This window comes from Cyanistes caeruleus, chromosome 1 (assembly GCF_971803275.1).
Source record: "Cyanistes caeruleus chromosome 1, bCyaCae1.hap1.1, whole genome shotgun sequence".
NCBI classification, from domain to species: Eukaryota; Metazoa; Chordata; class Aves; order Passeriformes; family Paridae; genus Cyanistes; species Cyanistes caeruleus.
Genome location: NC_141701.1, coordinates 86153973 through 86175185, shown reverse-complemented (window position 1 = coordinate 86175185; position 21213 = coordinate 86153973). Strand labels below are relative to the sequence as shown.

Below are 21213 nucleotides of genomic sequence, written 5' to 3'. Positions count from 1 at the left end.
AGCTACACAAAAACCAAGAAACAAGTGTATCATGTCTGATACTTTAAATCAAAGTGTGCACTGGCCTCAGAGAGAACTTTATAGTTTGTGTAACTGGCAATAGGATAGTAGGGTTTATTTGACTATTTGGAGATGTGGACAGGAGCACATCTTTTCACGGGAGTCATACTCATGTATTCACAGTTCAAGAGCAAATTCATAGATTTTAAAATATATTATCACTGCAAATTCATGGAGGGACTTAGACCCACAACCTTTTAATTTGAAAAAGCAGGGAAAAAGAAAAAATGAAATCTCCTTCTGAAGTTTGGGCTTGCATGTTGTTACAACTCCCACTGCTGCAATTCCGAAGTCCAGTATTGAAGCCTCGTGTTCAGCAGGAAGTTCATAAAGCTGTGCTCAGACTTGTATTTACTAAGCGGTGGTTCATGGGTGACAGGGTCTGAACATTTTTAGGTACAGCAGATGCCTACAATACTAAATCTTGCCTTAGGAAACAATCTACTAAGAACACACAGAAAAACCAAAAATATCATGAGGAATCACAATACAAAAGACAGAGGAATTCTATTGAGTAAAGCAAAGAATGTGTACACAAAAATAATGAGGTTAGTACATAAGCAGCCACAATTGTGAGCTCAATTTTAACTTGGAAACCATTTAAACATGTCATAGATAAGACAGAATGATAGATGAATTACATGACTGGTTGCTTCCTGAAACCTGCCAAGGACCCACCTGTTCGTGTCTGATTCCAACCACAAAACAAACAGAATGGAATTGAAATTTAATTTCTACTAAGATGAATGCTGTGCAATTTTAGATAGCTGCGTTATGTAAAAAGATATTGCATTAAATACTTTTCAGAAAAATAACAAGATACCCCAGACATAAAGAAATGGTGTAAAAATGAAACTGAACTAAGATAGTAATTGAATTATTTTCTTCAGGAGTGAGATGTAGCTTCAATTAACTCCACATGGTTAAACAGGTCAATAGAAACTGAGGGGAAAAAGAGAATATGCTATACTTACAAGAAAATAGGAAGTAAAGAACACTGGGAAGAATACAGGGAGATGCTAAAACAGATAAAGAACGGGTATTAGAAATGCAAAGTAAAACTCTGAAGTTCTCATAGCTACAGATGCTAAACACAAATTATTTTTCCAGTGGTAAAGAAAAAAAGAGAGAGGAGAATTAGATCAAAATCAAAAGTAGAATGTAGTGTAAGCTACAAAGTCAATTAAAATACTAGTGGTGAAACCAGCATGCTATAAGAAACCAGAAAAATATTTATAATGGGTATGAATATAATGTACGTACAACAAATGACAGACTAAAAGGACTGACCATGGCAAGACTGCTGACTGACAATAAAAAAAGAGAATCAGACAAATGTGATAGTCTCTATGGGATATGTATCATAAGTGAAATACCTCCAAGACTTGCTTGCTTAAAAGACTAGCAAATTTGGAAGGTACCTTGGGTAATAAAATTTGTAGTGAGGTAGCTTCAGATATAAGAAGAAACACTTTTTTAAAAAGGCAGCCTTAAACCTCTTCAGTTTATTTCTGTTTATAAACAAGACTGCTCTCAAAGTCCAGTTTCAAAAGTGTCCTTCTACTTAAAACCTACTGGAGATCCAAAGCAATACTCAGGAGAGCCATACTGGGTACCGTAGAGAAATTTCATCCTTTTACAAGAGGTCACTCATTACTTGGAAAATATTTTACCAATATTTTGCAGTTTCATACCATTACAAATTAAGAATTAGAAGCTTCCCTATGTAAAATTTACATCTTACATGTAAATTTCAGGATTTAAAAATAATAACCTTATCACAGCAGCATATTTTGCTCAGCATCAAAACTGTATACACAGAATTATTCTAAATTCCGTCAAGTTGGAAACACATTTAAAACTTAAAGTTCTTTATCCAAAATTAATTATGCTTCCTAAAAATCCTAAAATGTACAGACGCTCAGAAGTGGAAATTTGTAGCATCAAAGATTTCAGGGTTATTGTACAAGGATGTTCTGTGGACATTCTGCCACTGGCAGTTTGATATACAGAGTTATAAGAAACTCTGCATCTCCATTTGGTCTCAGAATATGTCACCACATCACTAATGTGCTGCCTAAGATTAACAGTTGACTAGAACAAAAGTTACAGTTTTTCTTTTAGTTCTTATCTATACATCAACATATTTGTGTTTTGCAATCATAAACACCTTGTCTTTCCTCAGTTACGATAGTTGATGACTTTTCCATGCCAGCTACATCATAAAAGATACCACACCATTAGATATTTCCTCCTACAGCTCAGTTAAAATGCTACCAATCCCAAAGTATTTTTAAGTTATTCTTTTGAATCATCACAATTAAGAAAAATGTTGCAGTAGGACTGTCCTTTTCATTATTTTTAAAACAAAATTATAAACTTACTGAAATTTCTAGAGGAATTAATGTGAGGTTTGTTTTTCAAAGAGGGATTACTCCCCTCCAGACCCCACTTCGCTCCCCAAAACATCAGGTAAGAGACTACAAGCAAGAAGCAGCATGATCATACCCTTCCTCATATCAGACCAACACTGCAAATTGAGTAACCAAGTTCATTCCCCCTACAAGGAGGAAGTCTGCTGCATGTACATCCTCAGGCTTGATTGCTCTTGCCACAGACTGGCACTCTTTTTAGTTGGAAAATTCAGGAAGATCACTCCTTCCATAAGACTCAGCATACTCCTGTGACCTGGGCAAGGAGCATATACTGAATTCTTTGAGGTACTTAAGTATCAATCTAGTTTACCTAACATCAAAATTGAAATTTGTTTCCGTTCACTGCTGTTTCTTCCTTGTATAGTCTGCCACATCACAAACAAGTCACTCATAGCAGGTATTTCTGCCTAACCCAGACACAAAGCAGCTGGGTTCCTTAATACTATCCCCTCCATCCACTGATGCATCTCCTGAACCATTCCAGAGTTCAACCAAATTCCAGTTTAAAACTATCACCTGCACTTTTACCGCCTTTGTTTTTCCCTTTCCCAGTCTCTAGTAAGACCAATGGAATCCTGAAGCAAATTTACAAAAAAAATTAAATACAGTTCAACTACCACTGAGTATCTGGGCAAAAGTATTAGTGTTTTCCTTCTCTAGGTTTATTATTCAGACAGAAATATCAACTTCGGCCTAAGTGTCAAGAAATGAGTAATAAATTGTCATAAACAAATGAAGACATGCCAAAACCGCCACAAAATCTGACAAAAATAACGTAACAGCAGGAACAAGCCAAACATTTCTGTGGGGTGCACTGGGTTAATGTTCAGCCTGATCAGTTCCCATGTGCTGCCACAAACTAGGAACTCATCTGGAAGAGGTAGGGGGAAAGAGGACAGGATAACAGAGTAACGTGAAAAGCACCATGTCTAAAGATAACACATTCTTGTCCAGTTTAATGGCTAGCAAATAACAATGTTTTAAAAACCGCTTCCTGCTGTGAATCTATCTTCTAATATTTCAGTTTCATGGCTATAAAATACACTGAGATTGGGAACTACTTTTGCAAACACAACATGACTTGTACTTTAGACCACATCTGTGGACTAGTTTATTTTCACTGTAGAAAATAGCCTGAGATATATACTCCTTAAACTCTCCCAAAAAATCAACAGGAAAAACATTTGCAGGTATCTGCAAGAGAAATACAGTGCCATTTCATTGCTGCTGTCAATTTGTAGCTTATCAATGCTTAGGTAGAGAAAAAAAAAAGAATGAGAAAAGTCCCAGAAAGAAAATGCAAACAGGATGTCCTGCTGAGGCACAAGGTACAGGGGGAGGTGGGAGGTAAAGCTGTGCATCTGCTGAGGCTGCCACAGTCTTCAGTGGGATGAAGCACGAACAGGGACAGTCAGAGAAGTGTGACTATTCATCACCTCCTCTTCACAAGCAGGACTTCCCTGCCTGCTAGGTCCAGGCAGCAAGAGTTTTGACTACAATAAATGCAAGAGCAGATTACAAAGGAGAGAAAAAGGACTAAAATTCAAGCTGAGGCTTCACAAATCTGTCTAACAAATGCTCCAGTAAGCCCCCAGAAAATGTTGTTAGAGAGCGCCCTGACATCTCTGAGAATTATATTAGTGCAATATGTACTCAAAAAGCCGATTTGGGATTATTTAGTTGCCAACTTTGTCAGTCTTCTGAAGGACACAGAAAACAGTGCAAAGAATAGATACTCTAAAGCTGTTAGGAAATGTTTTATTCCTAAACCAATGACTACAGTAAATAGTAGATTTCACTGCAAAACACATTCCTTTCACATACCATAACGCATTGCCCATGCAGATGTGACTTACTAACATGGCTTAATAATGAACTTGGCAGCGCTTGTTTAAGATAACTTAAAGCCCTTTCCAACCTAAATGACTCTATGATTACCAGTCCATCAAACAATTTTGTTTCCAGAGAGAGACTGGAGACTTTGGGTGGCTCCCTCACAACTGCTTCTCCCCAAGATAAGTCTTTCACTGTGCGTACTAGCCAGGAAGCAAAGCCTTTCCCTTCCTTTTAGGATGGTTCAAGTTTAAAGTTCAAATTTTCCCCTTCTTTTTCATCTAGCTTATATATGTTCCCTGTGAAATATGAAAACCCAGTATGATGATCATGAAGTAGGAATTAATCAAATGCAGAAGTGGGAAAATAATGGATTTTGGCTCAGAGGTTAAAGTGGAAACACAACAAACCTAAACAGGTTTTGTTGTTTTGAGATTTACTCCTTCTGTGTAAAAATACTGCTTCAAAACAGGGTCAGATGGGCACTTAATAAATTGCAGTAATTTGTAAATAGAATTCTATGCTTGCCTGCTCAAAGCTTTACTTCCACTGCAATTTCTATCATTAAAGGAATGTTGCCTGTATCCATTCATGAATATCATAATTTTAGCATTTACTACTGGAGTTACTGTAGTAGTTTTAATTCTTTTGGTGTATGAATACGAATCCATAGCCTTCATGTTACTCGTAGCAAAAATAAATAAGAAACAATACAATTTGCAATCACCAATGTAGCAATTAATTCACTGTATTCTCCTCAAGGAAGATTAAAACTGAAGCAGAAGAAACCCAACACTATATCCTACATTTAAAATTGATCATAACTTTAGTCCCACATGTGCATAACTGAAAGACAGAAATTATTTAATTGAAAATATGTTTTCTTTATGTGGTAAAGGGAAATCGATGGCTTGAATGTAGGCCTGCGCTATTTCTAAATCACCCTCTGAAAGGGTCTGTCAGTGATTTCGCTCTGCTTTGGTAACTTAAAAAAAACTACATGTCAGTGGTCACAGAGCAACTGGAAACAACGATGTATAACAATTATTTTCCTTCAAAATACACCCCCTCTCCTGGTAGCATTCCACTACAAAAGCCAAAGCATTTGTCCCACACAGGCTCTCTAGTGAGCTAGCACTGATGGCCCTGTACAGTCATACTACGCAACAAAGCAAAGAAGCATGACTCATAAGTAAAGAAAATAAAGTAAGTACTGTTATTTTACTGTAGGTAAAATAACGTATATCCACTGCTGTGTGTTGCAATCCACCTATATTCCATTATGTGCCTTACAATGTCCTGATATAGTCAAACATTTCAACAAGTAAACTCAAGTCAAACACTGAAAACAAAAATTCCCCCCATTTTGTAGTTCTCACAGACAAAAAAACGTTCTACAGCAACCCAAGCATCTCCAGAGACAAGCACATTTATTCCCAATGAAAAATGTGCTTATAAAACTTTTCCACTACATCCTTGATCAGCTAGAGTTGTCAACACTTTTGATGTCCTGAGGGCATCTACAAAAGCAGATAGCATTCTGACTCCATCACATTGCCTAAACCACTTTCTGTTCCACCAGATGACCCTTAGAGAAAATGTACCTCCATTTTGCAGTTCCTTGCTTTTATTCCTGCACAGACACAACAGTTACTAGCTGGCACATTCTGTAACCCCAGAGCTACAGGTGTTTCTCAGTGACCCTGATGGATTCCTCTGCATTTGAACAGTTTGATTGAATAAACGATGGCATCTGCAGAGCAGTCTGGGGAGAAGGAGCATGGATTAGATGACAAAGGTCTTTTCCAATCCTGTTTCTTAGTATTCTGTGATGCGTATGTGATCACACCGTGTAACACTTCTGCCTTTTTTTTCCCTGCTACCTAAAGGCAGTTGGCTTTCAACAAGCTGAAATACAAAGACAAGGTACCTGGACCCATGGTATCAGTGGCAGGTTAGCAAACTGTGGACAGTGACAATTGGATTCTCAGCTAATTGCTGCTTTCAGTCGTGATGGGGAGAGCTCTGCCTGTGTCCTTGAATCAACCCTGGAGGGAAAGAATCCTCTTCTGTGGAGAGGCCTGAATACTTGTCTGGGAAGCCACAACCACAGCTCCAATATATGTATCTGCACCTCTGACATAAAGCTTAGGGTCTCAGGTTATGTAAGGCGTTTGTAAAAATGTTCCAATGGGTTTCAGTCTCCACTCTGAAATGATTATTTCTGCAATGACCTCAATGCTATAAAAATTACTCTTGGTTTACACATTATTTGCAAAATACTTCCAAATCAGAAGACTGGATCTATGACTGGGTAAAAGAAATTATAGGCTTCTAACAGTTTCAAAATAATGATGAGAAAGATAGCCTGGGGTAAGAGGAAACTTCCAGAAGATCAGATTAAAAATGACAATTCCATTTTTCTTCAAGGGTAAGGAACAAGAACAGTCATTCATCAGGGGAAACTGCTAATCTCCTTAGTTTCAGCACAACCAAAATACTTTCTAAATTAAATATGGGTGATGTTATTGGATAAACTTTCTGCAATACCTTTTGGACTGCCCAAGGGAATTTATGGCTAACTCTAGGAATCATTCTCCGAGATGACCTTCTGCTATGCTTGGTGTTAAACTAGAATTTGGCAGGGTTACAGACAGAGAAGTAAAGCCAGTCTGATTCCACTAATATATTGGCATTTAAGTGTGGACCATGATGTTGGGGAGTCTGGACTCTGATAAAACAAAAGCAAGAGTGGACATAGACAGTTCAAGGGTGCTGTGCTTCCCTGGCTTACTTAATTTAGTGAGGCAAAATGACAACAGTTAATTTTTGAGGGTATTTCCCCCCATTTTTTTTACTTATAGTGGTTTTGCAACTGCCTGTTTTGTCCAGCACTGCCCAGTGTTACTAGCTACTCATGAATGTTGGAAGTTAACTGATATACAAAGCATACGGGGGAGGAGGGAAGGGGAAATTAGTTTTCCATGAGTCTCAGCCAAAACAGAGCCAGTTCTCTGTTGAGGGGCCTTCAGGTTCCTCCTTTATCCCTGCACTACTGACAGGGAATACTTTGTCAGGGAAACATCCTCATGAGCCACAAGAGTGCTCAGGAGCTGAACAAGAGTTGCAGGAGGGTGCTCCAGGCTGGCAGTGCTTCTGTCCCTCTGCCATATCACAGCTGCTGCCCCAGGCTGGAAGGCAGTAGATGATGGGCTCCCAGCAGGACAGGCATGGAAAGGACACTGCAAGGGCACAGAGACACCCCTGTACAGTGAAGCACAGGGTCATATTAGAGAAAGATAAAAAAGGCTGATGAAACCAATCAAGGAGGAAGGAGGTGGATAGGAAAGGAGCTGAAGCAGAAAGAGCACTTAGCTGTCTGCCAGCAGAGGCAGCCACAGCTGGCTGCAATTTGGTATGCAGCCTCTTCCCCACCTGGTCTGCCCAGAGAGGGCCTCTGGACCTGCCCCAGGTCCAGCCATCCCATAGCAAAAGGAGCTGTTACAAAACTCAGCCACTTCAAAGCCAAACAAAATCAACTCACAAAACAAACAAAAAAAGAGTATTTTTTAAGGACATCTATTTCAATGCCACAAAGATCTGTTTGCTGAAAAGGAGACTGCTTCCTCTGCTGTTAGCATCATGTTAGTAGGAAACATCTGCAGGCATCATTACATTCATTTCCAAGCCAGACTGTGCTCGGTGTAGGCGATCTTCAGGCAATGTAATGGATAAAAAACGAAGAGGGTTTTGCTGAGTGTGCACACAGCCAAATATTTTTAGAAGGACTTAAAAGGTGGCCAAGTCTGAACAGATTATAAATGATAATGATAGCAAAAGCACATCTCTGAGACACAGGACAAAGCTCTGTTAAATTACAAATCATTGCACAAAGGCTTGTGAGGAGCAGATTATCAGTTCCACTGCCACTGACAACTGATATTCAAAGATATTCAAAGAAAATTGCAGAACAACACATGACATTCTCAGGACATGGGATTTCCTCAACATCCCATGCATTTCTATCATATAATTCCCTCTGATGCAAGCCAAATACTCACTGCAGAACATCTTGCTATTGACATTTTCCTTTCCTTTATTCTCTAGTAATTAAAATTTGGATAGTAGGTAAAGAGCCGGAGGGTTTTGTGCCTCCTCTGCTTAAAGACTAAAATCTCAAGCCAATAAAGTTTCATCACGTTCACAAAGTTTAAATACTGCAAGTAAGATGGCTAAAAACAAATCCAGCCCCAAAAACATGACATATAGCAATGACTCCTTGTTACACTTTCAATGAAAAACTAACCATCAGTCATGGCCTTGAAAGTTCACCTGTGTGAACAAATACACAGAAAGATCTTTGTAAACCTTTTTTGTTGTTGTTTTAAAAATTTCTCCCTGGAAAACATGTTCGTTCATCTATAATACTAAGAGATGTTAATTTGCAGTGAAAAGTGTTCCTTCTCATCTGCTTAGCAGAGCTGCATTTATGATTCAAAAAAATCAATTATCGCTAAATTCAGTTTCTGTAGAGGTTTTTTTTGCCAGTGTAATGGATTCTTTTACTACATGGATTTTAGTATTAAACTCGATTAAAGTAATTTAACATTGTCTCATCTAATTTACACTTATAACCTATATTTCAAAAATAGCCCTTGTTATCTCTTAGTAAAGACTCATTTCTTGGTTAACTTAACAATGTGACCACTTAAAGATGCATTTTCTTTCACAAAATATGACATGACAAAGTACATATTCATAAGTATTACTGCAAAACAGCAGAAAGCGGCATATAATCAAATATAAACAATCAGAAGCACAGAAACATTTTTCACTATATATATGTTCATTCCAAACTTGATATATTTTGAAAATTAGTCATTCAAATTGAGTATTCATATCTTTATTGAAAGTTCCAAGTACTGAAGTTTCCTAAATAAATAAATAAAACATTTAGAGAGTAGTCCATGAGCATATACACGAAATTTAGAGCAAAAAAGGCCAGTGCAACTTGAAACGCTTGCCAGACCATAACCTCAAGAGAGGGTAAGAATAGCAACATTATGGCAGCACCAAGGTTTGGAAAGTCCTAACCACTACAGCATTGAAGGATAGAACATTACTTCTGGGGTGCTTGTAACAACTGCAATAAAATGAATGTAACAGAATCCTGGGAACTTCAGGCAAACGCATGGTAAACAGGCAAACTCTGGTAAAATAGAGTGTTTGTCTACAGAATTCCTTTGGTTTGTAACAATGTACAATGTTTTGAGAGAAAGATACACAGACAAAGAAAATAAATACCCTCCAAACTTTAAAGTATTTGTGTTTTAGCTGTTCATCTGTTTCACAATTTAAAATGTCTAACAATGGTTGCAAGAGCAAAAAAACAAATACAGACCAACCACAAATACTGACAACGTCCTACAGAAATCTAAATGCTTTAAAGACAGAACCAAGACAACACAAAGAACATTTCTGTAGAACTTCACAACAAAACTGACTGCCAGAAAAAGGGAGCTGTGGAACAGCAAGCATCAGATGAAGCAGAGTGTCTTCTGCTCAAGAAACTTAAGCAGGTTTGAGGGAATAAGCTTTCCAAGTAGAAAGTAGTTTTTTACAGCAATCTGCATGCCATGAAGCCTGCAGTGCTCTTATATAGCGTTTCTTGCTGTCTTACAGATTTTTGTTGCTTAAATCCTCTCAAGTAATCTGGAAATCAAGGAGTAACATTCTCTGCAGGTTTCATTTCTATCCCACTACCATTCCTTATGCCTTTTCACCTCACAGCAAGTGAAGAACTGTTACACAGTAAGGGCCAAAAACATGGACTGAAAACAAAAAAAACCAACAAACCACCTACTAGTATCAAAACCTAAACCCATGCCACGTGGATTGTATTGAAAAGCTGTAACAGGAGGGCAAAAAAAGTGAAGATAATATACAAAGAAATAAAAAGTATACATCTGAACTTCGTTCTGAGGTTTCATACGAAAATTTTTTTTGTTTGGGTAGCAACAAGCATGGAATGGTGTCATAGGATTTGCCTGTACTGTAAAAGAATAAACTCACTTTGAAGGAAGAAAGAGATAGGCATGTTCCTAAAGCCCCCTAAAACACATGTCCATCATCACAAGTAAAATTCAACTTTTTATTAAAAACACAAAATAGAGCTTTGAAGAAATATTAGCTCTTTTATGGAGAGATCAGAATATGGTGAATTATCTGCATTATTATAAAGCAATTAACTATCAGATGTATGCAACTATAATTATGAAAAAAATCACACATGCCAGTGACCTTAATGAAAATTCATACTGGAAATGAGCAGAGAATCTCTGTAAGAAAGAACATACCCATATGTTCCAAACCGTAAGATAGTACTCTTTCAGTATCCGGTAGCCTATGTCCTTGGCATTTGCTTATTTTAAGCCCAAAATTGAAACCTCAGGAATGCTACAATTAATTACCCCTTACAGCAGGTTACTGGAAGAAGTTTATAAAATCATTATGTTTACAATCTGTAAGGTAAACGAGATGGCCTCTACCTCCCAGCTGGAGCCATCTATTTTATTTATATTATGTACTGAAACAAGGCTCAGAAAAGTAATTTCAGGGGAATAATGGGGAAGCATTGACGAGATGCTCTTAAAAAAAAGTGGACAAAATCTCTTTTTCTCCTTTTTGAAACAATTTTAGTTTTGTAAGTCACAAATCATTCAGTGATTTGCCATTGAGCCATTCTCACACCAGACTGAGTTTTTCAATAATCACCTGAGAAAAATCATGAGAAGACTAAAAGAAACAGAAGAGGCAGCAAATGCCCATTTCCATGAATGAAATTATTCTTCATAGCATATTAACTGTCTTCATAAAACATAGGGATTTAGATCAGCCTGATACTTTTATAGCACTTAAAACCAACCTAAAGAGCTTTCTTAATGACTTCATGTTGATCTTAGATCCTTGGCATGACCAGACAGCAGGATAGCTGAGAAGTAGGGATTTTCTATATACTTAACAGACACAGACTAAGGATATGTTACTATCCTAACTTTTAGTAACATAACAAACAAAACAAACAAACAAAACACCACCACTCAACCAAATAATAAAATACCTCACCATATTTATCAAATTAGTCTTAGATTTACAGTAGAGATATGGTGAGATTATTCCCTCTTAGATTTGCTCATGTTATTAATTCAGAGCAGCAGACTCAGGCAACGAAACTTGAATTCTCCCCCAAATTAGGCAAAAAAAACCTCCAATGCTTGATTCCAGTAAATTTTCTGGGCAAAAGCCTATTATACTGACAACAAAAACCAAACAGTACTGATAAAACCCTATTTCATTTAACTAAGATATAATAACACACATCTCTCCTTATTTGTTCACAGAATCATTACATTTGGGAGGAACCTCTGGAGATCTAGTCCAACCCTCTGTCAAGGCAGAGTGACCTAGAGCAGGTGACACAGGAATGCATCTAGGTGGGTTTGGAATGTCTCCAGAGTGGGAGACTACACAACCTCCCCAAGCAGCCTGTTCCAATGCTCTGCCACCCTTAATTTCAAGAAGAAGTTCTTCCTCACATTGAGGTGGAACTTCTTGTGTTTTAGTTTATGGCTATCACTGAGTCTGGCACCATCCTATTGACACCCACCCACTTTTGAGATATTTATATGCATTACTGAGATCTCTCAGTCTTCCTTTCTCCAGACTAAACAAGCTCAGCTCCTGCCGTCTGTCCTCATAAAAGATGCTCCAGACCCCAAATCATCTTTGTGGTCCTCCACTGGACCCCCTCCAGCAGCTCCTTGTCCTTCTTGTTCTGAGGAGCCCAGAAATGGACACAGCACTCCAGATGCAGCCTCACCAGGGCTGAGCAGAGGGGGAGGATCAATCATCTCCCTTTTCCTGCTGGCCACTCTCTTCCTCATGTACCCCAGGGTAACACTGGCCCTCCTGGCCACAAGGACACACTGCTGGCTCATGGTCAACTTCTCACTCACCAAGACTCTGGCGTTCTTCTCTACAGAGCTGCTCTCTAGGAGGTGAGCCCCCAGCCCACGCTGGCACTTGGGATTGTTCCTCCCCAGGTGCAGGACCCTGCAGTTACCCTTGTTGAACCTTATTAGGTTCCTCCCTGCCCAACTCTCCATCCTATCAAGGTCCTGCTGAATGGCAGAAGAGCCTTCAGGTGTGCCAGCCCTCCCCCCAGTTTTGTCAGGAAAGTTACTGAGGGTACATTCCATCCCTTCATTCGGGTCATTCACAAACAAGTTGGGTATGACTGCAGCCAGTACTGCTCCCTGGGGAACACCACTGACTACAGGCCTCCTACTGTTTTCTGGCCATATTATTTCCCCTAGACCACAGAAGCTATCAATCAGCTTGGATATATAGCCATCAGTAGCCATCCTGTTCCTTGAATTTACAAGGCAGAAGTCTCTGAGCAGTCATTCCAGAACTGGGCATCAGTTTCTGGAATTTTAAGGGGCAGGTAATATTAGACAAAGTGAATGTTAGACACAGGCTCATTTTCCATGTCATCTCAAACATTTTTCTAACTGGTATGTGTACACATCACCACAAATTGCACTATCAAATAAATATACAAATATTTCACATTAGAAAATCCACATTTAAGAATTCTATCATGCCACTTCCCTCTCAGGTGCACTAGAAGGAAGCTATCCCACTGCAGCTTTTTAACAAGCTGCAGTAGTTAAGATTTGCCACTGACAAAAGAAAAAGCAAACCTGCAATTGCATACTACCACAAGAGCCCTAAATAAAATATTTTTGGTCAGCTTGTAAATGAAGACAATTTTCTCATTTGCACAGTGAGCCAGGATACCTTTTTTGTCAGTGTCCAGTGTCAAAAATATCACTCTGCACTCCAAATCTTCCAGACTACTCCCTCTTAGGAAGTATACTGCACTTGAGTGCATTTTGCCTCTTTATTCTAGCAAACTGTTACCTCTTACAGAACTATAAAGATCCTTGTAAATATCCCATGATAGCCCATAAACTGCAGACTGTATTTAAATGTTGAGACATGCATTTTTAATTGTGAAACTCTTACACAAGCACTTGAAATTAGGTGGTCTTTACTGGTCTTGGAAAGAAAATATAAAGGACAAAAACTACCAACGCTTTTATTAAGCACAGAGAATTTTCCTTTAAATTTAACAAGTATTCTAATCCATTTCAGTGGTGACCCTGTGAAGTTCATTCTTTAAAAGACTGAGGTCATATTTACCTTGCAAACAAGAAAAACCCAACACAGGCTATACTTGTCAACTTTCTAGAATATGTTTAAAACCAGAGAGAGTCAAAAGTTTTCAGGAAAGTCTCAGGTAATGCTTCACTGATTATGATATTAAATAGGTTAAAAACCCAATTTTAACAGTCTTACAGTGAAAAGTATGCATGGCACAAGGACAAGTGGGTTTTTAGAATACACACGCTGTTTCTTTAAGCCCGAGACAGGAAGCCAGAGCCCGGACAGGAAAAGTTCTTAGCAGAATTCACTTTACTGAAGTTCTGCCAGTTTATAATTAGTGACCTCACTCACTATGATTTGTTTTTTCTTTTAGAATCTTAACCAGGCGTTTGTTTGACCAAAACCATTTTCCATAATTCTGTACAGCTAGCAAATAAAATGAAACTAGAAGATGACTTTTTCATATGATGTCAAGGTAGAAGTGATAAACTGAGTGTGGAAAGTCATTATTTCAGTACATATTCTAGTGTTATATATATATATCTGTGAGATATTCTGAGAATTTGTATTTCCCCATACCCTCTGAATAACAGCCTTAATATAAATGAGCTGAGGTGCAGTAACAAGACTGCTGGTTCACATACTTAGAGCAGAAGTGATCTATAAATCATTTACCTTTGCATGGAAAAGGATTAAAATAATAATGGCACCATTTTAAAAGACAGGATGAAGATCACTGGGAAGTACGTGGGAACAGAAAGGATTGTCACTGTGGAATGAGCAGGAACAAGCACAGAACTCAGATTATCCAAATGTAGTGGATAATTTTTTGGCATGTCAGGAGATAAAAATGAAACAAAGTGCAACTGATTCAGCAATGTCAACTACTAAAACTGCAGGTCACTGCAATAAAAGAGTCAGTACCCTACAAACACAGGGAATTGTACACATGGAGAAAAAAAACCTGTAAAAGTAAGAAAGAAGTGAATTTACTGCATGCTGCAAATATCTGCAAACAACATCACCTGACCAGACTGAGCAAGCAACGCATAGCAAAGACAGCTACAGATCTTGGTCTGCTGATCTTTAAAACTGGAGTTATCTTTACAATCTGATAGGCAAAATATTTAGAATTCTCAACTGATTCAGGAAAAGCACAAACTTCAATTTAAACTTGATCAAAATTTGAGGCACACATAAATTAAAGCAGCCCAAGGTTGCTCTTGATAGTGGGATGGACTAAGCTCATGTAGGGCTGTTCAGGGGGCTGCCATCACCCAGAGGTCATGCAAAGGGAGGGGAGAGCGGGTCACAACTTCCAAATAGGTCACAAGGCTACTCCCTTCTGCAAAGGAAGAAGGGAGGGCAGGGAGCACAGCCCAGTCCTGCATAGAGACAGCAAAATGCAGGGTCTTTCTGGTGCCAGTCAAAAAACCATAACTATAATCTAGGAAACTCAGTAAGGGAAAAGGAAAAAGGGGGAAAGCAAAAAGAAAGAAGAAATACATTTTCTTGCCATACTGGAGTATATATTGGTGCAATGGAAGCAAATAAGGTATTAAGCTGTGCTGCAAACTATGTGAGCTGTCTTTAGCACCTTTTTAGCTTTACAAGGATAAAATTAGGAAGTCTTCAGACTCTAGAAAGTCTCACAGGTGCTAACATCACCCCAAGTTTGAGAAACAACAAAACAATGTTAGGTGATCTCAGAAGGTCATAGCTACTTGATTAGACAAGCCTGGCCAAAAAGCTGTGCTTGACAGATCAGGAGGGTCTTTGGGACACTGGTGATAGGAATTGATGGGGTGATGGGAATTGATGGGGGGACAACACTGGTGCAACCCTGCCCAATGGAAGTCTTGTGTTTCTCCCTGTAAATACACTTGGAACACTTCTGTTATTTTTTAAATAAAATTTTGGCTTCTACTCTTGGCCATCCAACTTTGAAAAGACACAATCTCCAGCCCCCAAAAAAGCCACAACACAAAATCACCACCAGCACAACCACCCCATACACCAACAACCAACCTCTACAGGTTGCTTGAAATCAAGGTAAAAAACCTAATGATAAGGGGTAAAGAGGAAATAAAAGAGAACAGATGTTTTTGAGACTGATGGCAAAACAAGGCATTATTCACAAAGCATAACAACCACTGGAAGATGAGAGAAGCAAGGTGTATGAATAATAGAAAAATACATGAAGAAATGTACACATGATCAAACTAAAATTACTTTTAAGTCAAAGGTATGCCTTGGGCTCAGTTCTAGTCAGTACTACTTTTTAATCAAGACCCTGATAATGGAAGGGAGAAGATATTCATGAAATGAACAGATTACATCTAATTGGAAAGACTGCAAATGTTTAGAAGGGGAGTATCACATTTCTAAATTGTATTGCTGAATTTGAAAGACAGCTTGAAACAGAATTTTTATTTGCATGAAAGAAAAATAAAGCATGCAATAAAAATATGGAATAACAGACTATGGAGCAGAACATAGGGAAGTTTATGGGGATATATAATCAATCACGAAGTCTACACCCATTAACAATGTTAATATATAAAAGAAGGCAGCACCAAATTCACAGGCACATTGATAAGGAAACTTGACATGTGCAAATGACGATACGTTCTACTAATCCGCTGAAACAATCCAGTTTTGAGAAATGTACCTGAAAAGAGATACTTTGGACTGTTCATGGCTGATCAACAAAGTCAAGACATTTAAAAACCATATGTAAAAGGAAAGATCAATAGACTGTGGTCTTTTTAGCCCATAAGAAGTATCAAGATCTGACACTGTTCTACAGCATGTGCAAGTCAGACATTAATTGTTTGCTGGAATAATCACTATTGAATGGCACTGGCTAGACCTGTACCTATGAGGATATATTGAGGAAAGAAAAAAAGAGGACTTTTCAAATAAAAGTAATATGAAAGGACAGTTAGAGATGGTTAAATTTCTATTATGGATGTATTTTAGGAACTGAACATGCAACTGTTGTCAAGGAAGAAAAATGCTCAATTCTGCCTTAGTACAAGAACGGACTAAGATGATCAGCATATCCTTGAACCCAAGCTGTAGCCCATACAAAATCCCTGAATTTTAAAAACAAATTCTGCTTTCCACATGCATAGTTCCAGTTTCAATGCTATTGTATTTTGAATGAATGCCAATATTTATTCCTTCAGTGACATGTTGTTCTACATAGCTCTTAAACTTAAGATGTTTGCTATTTCTCACTGGAGTAACAGGCTTACTATAAACAGATACCATCTTGCTAGTTTCAAGCTATTGGTAGCAATCAGCACCACTAAAGACAGGGCCAATATGCGCATTTACTTCCTAAGAGATCTAAAACTACTCTAGAGCATACACCACATAATTCCCACCTGGCAACACCACATGTTTGAAAATTCCTAACTGACCTCTCAAATTCTCTAAATTTGTAACAAAGACTGAAAGGCTACATGTCCAAATAATCAAATGACTCAAATAACTAATACTCAACAAGGTCTGAAAACAGTTTACAAGCTTGATTTGACTATTTGCTGAGGTAGATGGAAGATTCTCAGAACTACATCACTCTTTTCCCTTTGAAATCAGATTTCCAATGCTGAAACTTAACAGGCAAAAACTATTCCAATTTTGGTTCCTCCAGTTTATGTAGGATGGCATGACACATTAGAAAAAAGCACTTAATGAGTGCTGATGATCATGTATTTAACCACCAAACATACATCACTGCAGAAGCACAGATTATTCTTGGAAGTGCACATTAAGGTATATGGGGAAATGGAAAGTTGTAACCAGTGAAATTCTGACATTAGCTTTCAAAAAGAGTTCACAAAGAGGTAAAACAAGTACTGGAACAAGTGTCCTTGCAAATATTTTAAACAGCCCTAAGCAACCTTCACAAGGACATGAAAATGTATGATGAAAAGCGAACCATGGAGACAGCATGACCCCAGAATTTTAGGCACAAGACTGAATCACATAATTTTTTTCAATACCCAAATGCAACATAATATATCCTATTCACTGGACTAACTGCTAGGTCTTAATAACTATTCTTATTATAGAACTGAATAAGGAATAGTGAGATATTTACCTGTTAAATACTGCCTTTTAAAATTTGTTTAGCCTCTATCTCTCTGTGACCTGCTATCACATTTTTCTAAATTACGTGAAAAGGCAACTTCCTTCAATAGTTCCAGAAAGCGACACAAGCTAATGGTCCAGGCCACATTTTGCTGGGTCTGAATTACAAATTTCTCATCTGAGGCAAAGGTTTGACTCAGGTACTTTTGTTCTTATCATTCACAGGGATACTGCTGCCAATGCAAACAATGGAAATTGCTAAACTAAACTGTCATTAAAAAGGCTCTGTATTAGCTGAATTGAGATATAAAACAACCCTTCTACTGCCGTAAGAGTTTAGAGGTTTCTATGTTCATATATTACATATTGCCAGTATTTGAAGAAGCTGCTTAGTGACACTGATTGCATCTACAGGGGGATAGCAGATTGGTTTATTGCATCAGGTTATGGGAAACTCAGAAATTGTTAATTAGGGGGCCTCAGAGCTGTCTCTGTACCTCTGCTCATTGTAATAAGGGTTTTTGCTCAGTGATGAAATCAACTTTGGTAACCTTCCCCACCACTTTACCAGCTATTTTTAGGAGGAAAAAAAGAAAAACTAAACCTTTTTAAAATATACCTAGGGCATGCTTCAGTAATCAGCACTGGCAGTTTCAAGGTCCTGTTTTACCCTGCTGCCTGCTGGTTCCAGCCCGTGCTCAGTCCCTTTAAATAGGCTGTCACAAAGTAAAGGATATGGACGAGAACAAGCAGCCAAAACCATGGAGTGATAAGTGGGACAGATAGAAGGAAAAAAGACATTGTGCAAGCAAATGTAAGGAAGCACTTCTACTTAATGTTTAACCTCAGTACTTCATAGGGAGGAAAGTATGGCGTATGCTAGGTTGCCTAACAGAAACCTGTGGCTGCATTTCTCCTCTTCAATAACATAATGAATCTTCAAGTACATAATGAAGATTTCGAAGAGGCTGCATACAATAGACTGAATGAAACTGAAGAAGACATTTAAAATTTTCCTTACTTTTTAAGAACTTCACAGCGTAGACAATGCAAAGGAAAAAAAAAAAAGCAATGTGTTTGTGAGACCTTCTCTCTTAAAATCTATTCACACTGTATCTCCCTGAAGGTATCTTTTCAGACTACAGCTCAGCCTGACACATTGAAAATTAAAAAGTATCTCTGGTGATATGCTAGTCGATAGACAATTGCCACAGAAACAAATCACAAAAAGATCACAACAAAACAAAACAACCCCAATTCCTTTTTGTTACTGGGTGAAACAGCAATTTAAAAAAACCTCACTCTTTTCTTGTATTCATCAAGGCCCTTACGCCAACTGAGCTCATACATCCAAGAGAAAGTCTGGAATTTGAGTTGCAGAGGTCTACCAAGGTATCATGTTAGTCTACCTCTACTCTCATCCTCAGCTGAGATGGAGGCTAAAGGAAGAAATTACAAACAGCAAAGGCAAGCCCTTTATTAGGATGACCTCAGCCGAATTTTTAATAACCAGCCTACACAGTTTTTCATTGTCAGCACACTCAGGCATTCAGGGAGGCGTAACAATCTGCATGGGTCTTGGTGGGAAGAGCAGAGGTTGCCAGAAGGAAGTGTTTGGAGGGCACATTACCAAAGCTGGGCTATGTGTACATGACTGAAACATAAGCTGCTTTTCTGCAAGCAAGCTCTTTTAATAGGAATCTAGTTTATTTATTTATTCAGAAGCAGATGGCATCCTCTCAAGATGTTATGCAGAACATGACACACAAAACAAGTATTTTCATCTGAGCATATTTTTTCTAATCAACTCCCTGCTATTCATCATTAAGTGACAAACAAAAATTCAGTCTCCAGAGTCTGAAAATACTCTAGGCTAACTGAAGCTAACACAGGATACAGAGTAAGTGATGAAATGTAATGACTTGTAATGCACTGGAACACAGACTAGATGACCTCAGTGTCTTTTGACTTAAAATGTTATATAAAAAAGCCATTCCAACTGCGGGAAAAAAATATTACAAATTGCAGCGTCTGTGCTGACAAGCACATTTGATAGACAAGCCCCATGATCTATGGTTACTCAGAAGTGCCTAACGCAATTTTTCGTATTTATACAAAGGAGAACAAAAGACAAGAGATCTTGTCAGAAAGTGTTAGTAATACTGCCATGCAATCACTGTACTGTAGGATTCTGTGTGACACTGCTGATGGCTTTCATACAAAGTTTTTATGTAATTCCTGCTGAATCATGACCCTTAATCTCCATTCATTGCAAAGCCTAAGCAACCACCACAAAGACTTGTAGAAGGATATCATGTTAAAGAAAATGTTATCACTTCATGCAGACAAAATGCAATTTAGAAGGAAATCAAGTACTATCAAATACTTCCCTCTCTCCTGACCTTCCTACTTCACACCTCAACTCAGAGACCACTGTGTGCCATCTTTGATAGATACTACATGTTTTCCTTTTAATAGGGAAGTCATACATATCCAAGTTTATTGATGTACTGAGGTTAATTTGCCACACAATGGTACAATGCAGTACACCAAAAGTGAGTCATCCTCTCATTACAGCCTCATACAACATATAATTAAAATATAAGGGACTCCCACAAACTAAAGTAATTTTAGAATTTTCTGCATGAAGAATGTGCACAGTCCTAATATTTTCTAATAATTTAACAATTTACTGGTTTTATTTTTAAATAAGGGCACATTGAAAGAATACTAATGCCAACTCAAGGAATTTGTAAGTTATGCACTTCACCAAGGTAGTTCAAATTCAGCAGTCACTGAAATCACATTAAACTTCTAAGGTCCCTTTCTTTTCCTGCCAGTGTTCCCAGTTTCTTTTCAACGCCTGCACCCTGCCTGAGATCATCAGCTTCCAATCTCTGTAAAAGGAGGTCCTTCCCACTCCTCTCCCCTATGCCTTTCATTTCTTCCATTGGCAAGACGGGGTGATAAAATTTACAAAAGTGTATTAGTATTACAAAGAAATTTTGTCACCCTCTTTCTCTTCTTATATTTATAAGGGTAAATTGGTAGGTAAATCTAAACTAGTTTCAGTGTGAACATCCATTTCTTACCAATTACTTACTCTCACTTTATTTTGTTGTGTCTGAACATGAGTAAGAGAATAAAAGCTAGGTTTTATTTACATGTGTGTAATTCTTATTTTTAAGAGTTTGGACCATTATTATTTAGATGATTTTGTCCAACTCCAGTGCCCTTGTGAAGATTAGCCTGCATCATTGCTTCCCTCCTTGCTATATCCAGAATGCTGAAGAGGCTTAGCAGGTACCTAAATATCACTGGAGGTTGGAAAGAAGACTGAAAATTCAATTTTTCATACTTGTACAGTTTTTATCCCATAGTTTTTCATACTGAAGAGTAGTTCCAAGCATTGCCAGCTGGTCTGATTTTGTGTTCTCTGTCCCCTTTTGGGAAAGAGACAACAGCTGAGATGATGACTGAGCTCCAACAGCTCCATAAGAAGGAGCTACCAAGCTGCAGTTTCCTTCCATGGCCTGGCTCTCCCACAACTAAT

At 38.1% G+C, this 21213-nt stretch overlaps 1 protein-coding gene across 5 annotated transcripts in view; it reads right to left on the bottom strand.

Annotated features, from left to right (window-relative positions):
• The window catches only part of CDYL (chromodomain Y like), a 108669-nt gene that overhangs the window by 21539 nt on the left and 65917 nt on the right, over nucleotides 1-21213 (bottom strand). For 2 of the 5 annotated variants that reach the window (XM_086900581.1, XM_086900588.1), the window contains exon 3: nucleotides 1035-1079. The exons of 2 other annotated variants lie outside the window; for them this stretch is intronic. In XM_086900581.1, coding sequence (XP_086756707.1) covers nucleotides 1035-1079 — 45 coding nt within the window. Of the gene's footprint in view, nucleotides 1-1034; nucleotides 1080-12343; nucleotides 12665-21213 lie in introns of those variants that run through there. One more of the 5 variants, XM_086900609.1, reaches the window with a different exon arrangement.